The 12065-nt window shown below is 39.0% G+C and overlaps 1 protein-coding gene across 1 annotated transcript in view; it reads right to left on the bottom strand.

Moving 5' to 3' along the window:
- LAMC2 (laminin subunit gamma 2) overlaps positions 1-10459 on the bottom strand; it is a 77815-nt gene extending 67356 nt beyond the window's left edge. The window contains exon 1 of the mRNA XM_070746295.1: positions 10131-10459. Coding sequence (XP_070602396.1) covers positions 10131-10212 — 82 coding nt within the window. The 5' untranslated portion in view covers positions 10213-10459. The remainder of the gene's footprint in view (positions 1-10130) is intronic.
- Positions 10460-12065: the final 1606 nt, after the last annotated feature.

Raw genomic sequence — 12065 nt, 5'->3', positions numbered from 1 at the left:
CGCCCACAGTGTGGCAGTAAAATTTTGGCAGCCCATCACTGACAGGCACCCTGGTTTACCTTGAACGCACACACAAACACAAACACACACACACACACACAACACACACCCCTTTGGAAGAAATTTAAATCAAGTAGCCTGTTCTATTGATAATGAAGCAAAGATAAGAAATAAGCCTTTATTTCTTTCTTTAAAAAATACAAGTCTGTTTTGAAGATTTCACACTGGCTGGCAGCCTCGGTGGCTGATTTGGGGTGTTTCAGAACTCCTGGTTATCATACTATTGGCTAGATTGGCTGGGGATGATAAGAGTTCCCTGCTTCTGGGAAATAGGATTTGGCTGTAATTCAAGTTACTACTTATGGCTCTAAGGATCTTGGCAGACAAAAAAAGAATGGGTTTTTTCCTCCTTCCAGTCTTTACAAAGGGAGTATTTTGGGGTCAGTACTTTTCATTTTGTTCATTCAGGCAGAAGGATTAAAAGATATTTGCTCAGTAACCAAAAGCATTCAACACTATTAGACACAACTGGGCTGTTAATTGTTGTAGTACAACTTTTACTTCAATGAGCTTCTAACATTCCAAGTTAAGCATTCTGCATTTTCATGTCTCTTTTATCTATGATGAGTAAAGAGAAAGAAGAGAGAACAGGTGTTGTTTTAAAAGTCTGTCTACATGGTAGTGAAGCCTGCCTATGCTAAGCATAGTCATCTTGTAACTGAAGCTGACTGGCTGGAATTTGATATACAGGTAGTCCTTCACTTACCTTACAACCATTCATTAATGACTGTTGGAAGTTACAACAACATTTTTAAAAAAGTGAGTTATGATCATTTTTCACGCTTGCAGCATCCCCATGATTATGTGATCAAAATTTGGATGCTTGGCAACTGGCTCACATCACCTCTTTCAAACCTCTGACAAGTTATTTACTTAATAACTGCAGTGAGCCATTTAAAAACTATGGCCGGGGTGAGAGCCGGGGTGGCGCAGCAAGTAGAGTGCTGTACTGCAGGCCACTGAAGCTGACTGTAGATCTGAAGGTCAGCGGTTCAAATCTCATCACCGGCTCAAGGTTGACTCAGCCTTCCATTCTTCCGAGGTGGGTAAAATGAGGACCCGGATTGTGGGGGCAATAGGCTGGCTCTGTTAAAAAGTGCTGTTGCTAACATGTTGTAAGCCGCCCTGAGTCTAAGGAGAAGGGCGGCATAAAAATCGAATAAATAAATAAAATAAATAAATGGCAAGAACGGGGCAAAATTCACTTGACAGCTATCTCACTTAGCAACATAAAGTTTGGGCTCAATTGTGGTCATAAGTCGAGGACTACCTGTTTAACAGGTAGCAGCAGGTAGCCCATCTAGGCTGGTCTCAAAATGCTAAGCAGGCTTACTCATGACTGGTATCTGGAGGAGAGTCTACTAGGAGATTCCAGGGCTAGTCTAAACTGGTGTTTTAAAACATCTGGAAGAAGATAATAGGTTATTCCACTGATCAAGTCCAACTCCCTACACAAGCAAGAAAATCTGTACCATTTCATAGAGGTGGCTGTCTAGTCTCTTCCTTAAACTTTCCAGTAATTGCAACCCACAGCTTCTGAAGGAAAGGCATTCCACTGGTTGGTTGTTCTCACCATTAGGACATTTCCCCTTAGTTCTATGTTGCTTCTCTCATTGATTATTTTCCATCCATTGGTTCTGGTCTTGCCTTATGGTGATTTCAAAAATAGGTTGATCCCCTCTTTGTGGAGCTCCTCAAATATTGAGGACATTATTGAGCACAGAACCAAAATAATGGGGAATCTCTTCTCTTACATTCCAGAAAGAAAATTATGGCAAGAAGTCATAAATAAATGTCAGAGGCAATGGGAATTTACAGTTTACAGTTAACTAGAAAATTAAAAGTGACTTTTAATTTTCCAGGGCTGAAAACTAGATAAAGACAAGGAATATGCTGGAAAAATGAAGAGGATTTTAATCCTAGGAAGGAAGACAAGGATAGACAACATCATGAAGGATATCGATATTTTCATGATAAAATCAGAATAGTAAAAGCAATGTTTTGTGTCTTCAAATTATGGATGTGAACATTCTAATAATACCTTAGCCTTCAAGAAGGATGAATCAGCCTTGACTAAGTAAAAACATAGGATTGCTTGTGGTGATGATCAGCAAGTAGAAATTACTATAATATGAGAATATAACATAAGTAGGATTAGGAACAAACGCTTATGCTTGACAAAGTAGAAGGAAGTAAAAGAACAAGAAGACAATAGATAAGATAGACAGTATCAAAGAAATTACAAAAATATTTTTGGAAGAACTACAAATCATTATTGGAAGTAAGATGGAGAACATTTTGCTCATACAATCACCAGGAATCAAACTTGATTTCATGGCCCCTAACTAACACTGATTTATAAAGTGAGCTCAAAAATAAACTCTTCTCTCCGTATTAGCTCTCATGGCTTACCTTTCTTTTATTTAGGTCTATGCCCTAGTAATCTAATGGACAGTGACTTCCAATAATCTGGGGATCATTATCCATTAGATCCCCTCATTTCTAGTAAACAGTCTAAACCTGTGAAGCCTTTGTATATATTCAATGCTATATTATAAATTGTAAATGACCAAATCTCAGGATATAGTGGAACATTTACAAATATGACATTAGAATAAAGCCCAGCCAGGATTAAAAGTACACAGTTGGTTTGTACTCAATCACATTCTGAGGTTATAGATCACTGAATTATAGTCTTTGTTTTCTTATTTCTTAACCCATCTTTACCATTTTCATTAATAATAAATTAATCCTATTTTCCCACAACAACAACACTGTGAGGTGAGTTGGACTGAGAGAGTGACTGGCCCAAAGTCACCCAGCTAGCTTTCATGCCTAAAGTGGAACTAGAACTCGCAGTCTCCTGGTTTCGAATTGTGTGTTGGTATATGTGTATGTGGATTTGCATAGGTATGTATGTACACTCTCTCTCCTCCCCCCCTCTCTCTATGTGTGTGTGTGTGTGTTGTGTGCATAGATGGTGAGTAATAAAAGTTAAAAGTCCCATGGGATTGGGTGGCAGAGAAGTCAAGTAAGCAAGCAAGCAAACAAACAAACAAACAAGCAAACAAATGCCCTGGGGCCACCTAATGATGGCCATAGCATATGAAAGATTATAACTTGGAATGTGCAACATTGTGAATGAATATGATCCACAGAGGTGATTGTTGCAGCATAAATGGATGTACAAGATTTTTAGGTGACATTAATATGTGTATAGGAATAAGATGAGTGAGTACATAAAAAAGATGCCAGTACAGAAAAAAGACTAAGACACCAATTGTTTCTTCCCACTCAGTATATTTCAGCATAGCAGATACTCAATGGTGGGACTCAAATAATTTAACAACCAGTTTTCTGCCCCAATGACCGGCTGGATGGATTTGGGCTAGGTGGGTGTGGCCAAGGGGTGGGAGAGCAGTTAGCTTCCTGAAGCACTCTGCCAGTCAAAACAGGCCACAAGGGTTAATTACAAAATGTGGGCTTTGCTTTGTGACATCCAGATCCAGCGAGCAACGGGTGTGAACTGCACATAAAATACACTTTTGTTTGGTTACGAAGGAAGTCAGATGTACACTACACATGCACTTTTGGCTAGACATCTTCCCAGCAAATTTTGAAGCTCCAGGTAAAGAGGATTCGTTTTAGGATGAGTTTGCATGTTGGAGGTTCATAAAGGAATGTTAGGAAACTTTGTATTTTAAAGAACATTTGAGGGAGTAAAAATTTTGGTAGCCCTACACTGTGTTTGTTGTTTGTTTAATGGCTACTAATTTGTTTTACGGATTTTGTTATTAGAATAATTTAGTCAAAGCTGCCTGTGATTAGCTGTTTTTGTCTCTTTTTAGTTTGCACCCTGTCCACAAGCCAATAAATTTAAAACAGACAGGGGTGGGCTATTGCCTGGATGGGGGGGGGGATGCAGTGGGAAAATGAAGCTCCATCCCAGAGTACCCAATTTGCACTGAAAGACGTTGAAAGAAAATGCAGGGCGTCCTGCATAAGCCACACCCACAGTATGGTGGTAAAAATTTTGGTAGCCCTTCACTGGGTGCAGAATAGCCTTTTTCTGCCTGAGGCTATAGAGACCTGGCACAAATCAAAACAATGTTAGTGAAACAACATTGACAGGGTAAGCCACTAGTACTGTATATGAAAATAAGAGCAAACTCCATTCCCTTTTAGTACTGATGATGTTACCTAATTTGGTAATGAAACATCTGTAAGAAAACCATCAAGCTCAGAGAACACCAAGGCTCAACCCTGAGCTACAATTATCTTCTATTGATAAACACTTTTTGGTTAGAGGGACTCAGAGCCCGCCTTATATGAGATGGCTCCCAGTGGATTTCATTCTAAATTTTGATATGATTCCTGTAAATAAGGAATGTAGGATTATAATGGCTGAGCATTTGATTCTTCATATACTGTATTAAAAAAAATACAAACCTAGGGGATAAACAAATAAAAAACCGACTTGAAAAAAGAAAAGAAAAAGAGTGAAAAAGAGGAAAAGAAGGAAAACTGAAAAAGAATGACTTCCAACTTTATTTAGTACAGATATAAGTTTTAAAATATCATACTCTTACTCTAAGATTAACATTTGTCTACATTATTTCTATAATCCCATATCTACCATAATCAACTCCCAGATCAATTTTTAATTTCAGTTCCTCACAAAAGGGCCAGTAATGATTCATATCATTTTCATCACTATTTGTTAAGGAACCACAACTGATTTATTTAGTTGCACCAAACTCTAAATAGAACAGGAATGGAAAATCCTAAACTCTAGTGTAAACCCATGCTTCTCAACTTTGGCAACTTTAAGGTGTATTCAATTCCCAGAATTCCCAAGGCAGCATGAACCAATGCGAACCGGCTAAATCTCATCCCTGGATATGCTCCAGGTCCCCTCCATTAAATGTTGCCATCTATTGTGGCTCCTGTAAAGTTCTGGTACTGAAGAGACTTGGAGACAGTAGTGACTAACAGCCCTTTATTGAATAACACACAGATCCATCAAAGGAACCAACCAGGAAGCTATCTCTTTAAATAAAAGGCTGCTAGCTGGTTCAACCAATCAGCTGTCTTAGTTTTCCTGTTTCAGAGAAAGGACCTTGGAGTATTTGTTTATTTATTTGTTTATTTATTTGTTTGTTTGTTTTTATGTCGCCCTTTTCTTTAGACTCAGGGCGGCTTACAACATGTTAGCAATAGCACTTTTTAACAGAGCCGGCATATTGCCCCCACAATCCAGGTCCTCATTTTACCCACCTCCGAAGGATGGAAGGCTGAGTCAACCTTGAGCTGGTGATGAGATTTGAACTGCTGACCTACAGTCCGCTTCAGTGGCCTGCAGTACTGCACTCTACCTGCTGTGCCACCCTGGCTCTATAAGAATGGATGCAGTAAAGAGTTACGCTTTCGAAGCCTTCATACAGAACAGCTCCCACTCTCTGGAACAATATTCCTCCAGAGATAAGAATAGCATCTTCTCATAGTGGTCCAGAAAACTTTGGAAACCTAACTTTGGCCCCAGCGTGGATGTTTGTTCAGGGGTGGGCTATTGCCAGGACGGGGGCGGGTGGCGCAGTGGGGGGTAGCGAAAATGGAGCTCCACCCCAGAGCACCCAATTTGCACTGAAAGATGTTGAAAGAAAATGCAGGGGATCCTGCATAAGCCACACCCACAGTGTGGTAGTAAAAATTTTGGTAGCCCTACACTGTGTTTGTTGTTTGTTTAATGGCTACTAATTTGTTTTATGGATTTTGTTATTAGAATAATTTAGTCAAAGCTGCCTGTGATTAGCTGTTTTTGTCTCCTTTTAGTTTGCACCCTATCCACAAGCCAATAAATTTAAAACAACCAACCAATCAAACAAACAAATAAGAAACTTCAAGAATGGATGGAGTGTTTGGTGAGCTTCCACTTTAGAAAAAAGCAAGCAGATTTTTGTTCTTCGGCAAGTCCCTGAGACTGTAAATGAGAAAAAGAAAGCTTAAAGTTTCATTATAGAACTAGAGAACCAAATGAATAGGCTTGAATATGTTTATGTTTTATGTCCCGATGAAATTAAAGTATGGATGAATAAATTGATCAGCATTCAACAGCATATTAAAAATGAAGTGTTGTACCTCACGATTGTTAACAAAGGTATCTTTTCTTTTATGCACACTGAGAACATATGCACCAAAACCAAATTCCTTGTAGGATCCAATCAAACTTGGCCAATAAAGAATTATGTTCTGTTCTGTTCTGTTCTACTCCACCACACCACACCCTATAAGTTGATTCACTTATCAAATTGAAATTATTCACTTAACATCCATGGCAAAAAAAAAAGGATATAAAATTTGGGCACAACTCACTAAACTGCCTTACTTAGCAATTGAAATTCTGGTTTCAATAGTGGATGTGGACTACCTGTAATATGCTGAATGTTTATTAACAATGGGAAAAGGTATTAAGTAATCTGAAGATTTATTTATTTATTTATTTATTTATTACTTAGATTTGTATGCCGCCCCTCTCCGAAGACTCGGGGCGGCTCACAACACGTGGAAACAAATCATAAATAATCTGACAATTTAAAATATTAAAGATTTTAAAAAGACCCCATATACTAACAGACATACACACAAGCATACCATATATAAATTAAACATGCCCAGGGGGAGATGTTTCAGTTCCCCCATGCCTGACGGCAAAGGTGGGTTTTAAGGAGTTTACGGAAGGCAGGAAGAGTAGGGGCAGTTCTAATCTCCGGGGGGAGTTGGTTCCAGAGGGCCGGTGCCGCCACAGAGAAGGCTCTTCCCCTGGGGCCCGCCAACTGACATTGTTTAGTTGACGGGACCCGGAGAAGGCCCACTCTGTGGGACCTAATCGGTCGCTGGGATTCGTGCGGCAGGAGGTGGTCTCGGAGATATTCTGGTCCAATGCTAAGATGTGTAAATGCTGGTAGAAAGCAAATGGGAATGACTAACAATATCTTCTACAAGCTAAAAAAGTGAGAAGGGAAGAAAATTCCATTGGTAAAGCAGGAGAAGATTATGTTTTGTTCAATTCCACAGTAATAATAAATATTCTTCAGTGGGCTGATGTTTAACAAATATTGCATGCTTGGTTTGACTCCATCCAGCCACCTCATTCTTTGTCCGCTTCTTCTTTTTACTGTGCCTTTAGTGAGCACATAATGCCTCTTCAGTCATCACAGACACATTGTTCAAAACTTGTGGTAAGATTGATATCCATAATAGAACAGAACAGAACAGAATAGAATTCTTTATTGGCCAAGTGTGTTTGGACACATAAGGAATTTGTCATTGGTGCATATGCTTGACAAAAGATATATTTGTCAAGAATCATGACGTACAACACAATGATTGTCATAAGGTACAAATAAGCAACCAGGAAAGAATCAATATTAATATAGGAAATATAGGTAATAGAGAAATCAGAGTCAGATTTCATTTCTCTTAAAAGTTTTCAAAGCCTTAATAATTATAAATAAGTCAAGAAAACAGTTGTATTAAATTGTTCTTCCTTTCAAGATATTCCATACTGTCTTTTAATTCCTACCATATCTCTAATTTTGGCTGATAATGATTTGTTTGTTTTCACACTTCTTGGTGAGTTGAGCTTTTATATAGAGAGAATATACTTCCTTTTCTAAATTCTGTTTTTGAAGGGACAAACAAAGAAAAAGTTTGGGAATTGGGGGCAATGAGAAGAGGGACTGATGTCCCCACATATTATTATTATTATTATTATTATTATTATTATTATTATTATTATTAATTGGATTTGTATGCAGCCCCTCTCCGCAGACTCGGCGCAGCTAACAACAGTGATAAAAAAACAGCATGTAACAATCCAATACTAAACAACTAAAAAAAACCTTATTATAAAACCAAACATACATACAAACATACCATGTGTAAATTGTAATGCCTAGAGGGAAAGAATATCTCAGTTCCCCCATGCCTGATGGCAGAGGTGGGTTTTAAGGAGCTTACGAAAGGCAAGGAGGGTCGGGGCAATTCTAATCTCTGGGGGGAGTTGGTTCCAAAGGGCCGGGGCTGCCACAGAGAAGGCTCTTCCCCTGGGTCCTGCCAAATGACATTGTTTAGTTGATGGGACCCGGAGAAGGCCCACTCTGTGGGACCTAACTGGTCGCTGGGATTCGTGCAGCAGAAGGCAGTCCCTGAGATAATCTGGCCCAGTGCTATGAAGGGCAACCAATTCAGACTGTGGAGTGCTGGTGTAACATGGGCATATTTGGGGAAGCCCATGACTGCTCTCGCAGCTGCATTCTGCACGATCTGAAGTTTCTGAACACTTTTCAAAGGTAGCCCCATGTTGAGAGCATTATAGTAGTCGAACCGCGAGGTGATGAGGGCATGAGTGACTGTGAGCAGTGACTCCCAGTCCAAATAGGGCCACAACTGATGTACCAGGCGAACCTGGACAAACGCCCCCCTCGCCACAGCTGAAAGATGTTTCTCTAATGTGAGCTGTGGATCGAGGAGGACGCCCAAGTTGCGGACCCTCTCTGAGGGAGGTCAATAACTCCTCCCCCGGGTGATGGATGGACAGATGGAATTGTCCTTGGGAGGCAGAACCCATAGCCACTCCGTCTTATGCTGGCTCTGTTAAAAAAAAGTGCTATTGCTAATATGTTGTAAGCCGCCCTGAGTCTAAGGAGAAGGCGGCATAAAAATCAAATCAAATAAATAAATAATATAGAGAAATCAGAGTCAGATTTCATTTCTCTTAAAGATTTTTAAAGCTTTAATAATTAGAAATAAGTCAAGAAAACAGTTGCTCCTTCTTTCAAGATACTCCATACAGTCTTTCAATTCCTACCATATCTCTAATTTTGGTTAATAATGATTTGTTTGTTTGTTTTCACACTTCTTAATAATAATAGCTCACACTTGATGAGTTGAGCTTTTATATAGAGAGAATATACTTTCTTTTCCAAATTCTGTTTTTGAAGGGACAAAGAAAAAGTTTGGGAATTGGGGGCAATGAGAAGAGGAACCGATGTCCCCACATGATATATAGAATAAGGCTTTATATTAAAATTCTCAGCTTCCCAGTGAAATGACATTTCCTACAATGTTTAAAAGGAAAAATGTTTCCAATGGTATAAAATACTGTACACATCAATGTGTAATATTGATAGCTAGAATTATATATTATCAGTTATAAGATGATGTGTCAGCTCAGCTGCACACATTATCCAAAGGCATAATGATAGAAACACCTTTTTAATCTTTGTAAAATTATGTCATGAAATTAATTGTATGAACATATGTTACTAATGCTCCACCACTTGTACATTCAACTCTGTGTCAAATTTGAAAGCCAAAATAATTAATTACAGCATTCCCTTCAGAGATAATTGCATTTCCTGCACAATTATGTACAAAATATAGAAAGGGTTTTAAATTGTCTGTTACGGCCATCTGAAAAATTAGAAAAAAACAGAATGCACAGAATTTTCATGGAATTTAGAATGAACAATTTACTTTATGAATGAAACACTCAAGAGTCCTATCTATTGTTCAGTTATTTTCATTTGCAATGAAAGGACCTGTTGAAACGATAGGACATATGTCCCAAGCTTTGGCCTAGTAACGGTGATTACAACAAAGTGGTTTTTTTATCCCTTGCCCAAACATTACATCTGAACATGATCTAGCTTCTTTTAGTTGCTAGGTGACCACCCATAAGCCTCAATGAGGGATAATATGAACTGGTTTAAGGAGAGGAAAGGGTTCAAAACCACGGGAAGAAAAGTTAGGTGAACAGCTAATCTTGCCTTCTGTATCATCCACTTGTTGAGCGCTGGCCACATCAAAGCGCTCTGCTATTAGTTCTCGATAACACCCCCTGCTTACTATGCACCCTCTTTTGCAGCTCCAGAGGGGCTGCAACCTGGAGAATTGCCCAAGAATAACCTTCACATGGAAAACAGGAAAAAGAGAAATGGAATTAAATGGAACCCTTTTCCAAATCTAAAGCAGGATGCTTTTAATTTAAGGGGTTTTTTGAGTCTCACCTTCTCTTCTTTGGGTGCCAAGAGTTGCAGTAAAAAGTGAAGCTGCAAGGCAACTCAGAGTTATCAGCCAAGGTAAAGACATGTCGGGCAACCCAGGACTAGCTTTGTCTCCAGAGGTGACTCAAATCCAACGTCCTTCCCAGCCCCAACAGAGGTCTTGAATGGAGAGGTAGTCTCTGGTCTGTGTGGCTTTTCCGCTGCAGCTTATTCCACTGAGTCTCCTTGTCTTCTTTCAGGGAATTTTTATTGCCTCTCCTGCCTGAATCATTCTCAACAGGAAGAAAGGAGCTTGCCTCCACTCTGACTCACCTTGTGAATTTTTTAAAAAAGAAGTGGTGGGGGGAGGGAGCAGCAGTGGAAGCAGGTATAGTACTTAACTATTTCGTCTTAGCTGTTCACAGGGGCGGTTCTCTACAGAGTATAGCAGCAACCGCCCCTGGCCACGAGCCAAGAGGGAGTGGGATGGCAGCAGAAGGATGGGAAGTAAGATTTAAGCCTGGATCTTCCACACTTCTGCCACCGACTTAAAGCAGAGGATCTGCTTAGAATGGTTATGTGAAGGTCAACCTCACGTCCCAAAGCAAAGGAACACACAGTTTTTCTACATTTTGTTTACCTAGGTGCTGGATAGATCTGGGCATGTTCTCACTCACCTCCAGTCAATTAGAGTAATTTTGAAATATCTCAGCCTGATGATTATAGGGAACGCTGCAGCAGCCTTTATGCTTGCCAGCTTTTGAACTTACAGTGCAAAGGGAGGTTAGATAGTTTGATTCCATTCAGATCAAAGGATGCATTTGGAAGCAGAGTTGATACTGTGTAAGGGAAATAAGTGACATGACTGAATTGAGCTAGGTTCTTGATGACTTAATCAACATGTTTCTGTGGCTCTTTTGGCAAGCATTTAGAATTGGTTTGCCATAACTTCCTTCAGGCATTATTTTGCAATTTTCCAGCCTAGCCTGTAGGCTCAGGATTTCCAGATGTCTTCCAATCCAAGTGGTAATCAGGTCTAATCTTGCTTAACTTTTCAAGATCAGCTAGGGAAGTGTTTTTTAAACTGGGAGGCTTGAAGATGTGTAGGGACTTCAATTTCCAGAATTTCCCAGACAGCCCATTTTCCACACTATAATTTATAAAATTTGAGAATAATCCAGTAGCTTCACCCTTTTTAATTTCAGCTTTCTGTGTTCCACTGATTCTCAAGAGCAATTATTTGGATTTGCACAGTTACCAGCAATGCAAGACTAAAAAAGAAGGCATATAATTCATTTAGACCAGAATTATACAATTTAGGGTTTAAGAACTTTGGGTAAGTCATCACTATCTCTACCACCACCATTACACAAATGTCTCCAAAGCCCCTTTATTGTCCTGTTTAATAAAGGAAAAATATAGACAGTAGATAGTGCTGCTATGGCCTAGAGATGAAGCTCTTGCCTCACAATCAGGAGGTTATGAGTTTGATCCTAGGTAGAGGCAGATGTAGGGTCTCCTGCTTGGGTAGGGGGTTGGACTAGATGACCTGCAAGATCTTTTGACTCTGTTAAATTGTTAGTATTGTAGTTAAACATTTCAAGTGGTGATGATTGTGACCAATTAACAATTACCATATTAAAATTAACATTAGATAAACTATTCTTAATTTTTTAAAAAGCAGATATCTCATTCTTTTGTTTGTTTGTTTCTTTGTTTGTTTCTTTGTTTGTTTGTGTAGATTTGAATACCGCCCAACTCCCTAGGGACTCTTGTAAATTATTTTATAAATTATATTTTATAAATTATATTTCATATTTCATAAATTATATATACTGTGCTTCAACAGATACTTCAAGTAAATCAAACTTCTCTCTCTCTGTATGTGTGTGTGTATACAATATATACAGTGATACCTCGTCTTATAAATCCATCGTCATACAAACTTTTTGAGATACA

The sequence above is a fragment of the Erythrolamprus reginae genome, chromosome 3 (genome assembly GCF_031021105.1).
Source record: "Erythrolamprus reginae isolate rEryReg1 chromosome 3, rEryReg1.hap1, whole genome shotgun sequence".
NCBI classification, from domain to species: domain Eukaryota; kingdom Metazoa; phylum Chordata; class Lepidosauria; order Squamata; family Dipsadidae; genus Erythrolamprus; species Erythrolamprus reginae.
Note: the sequence above shows the minus strand (reverse complement) of the source record. Positions and strands in the feature narration are given on the sequence as shown.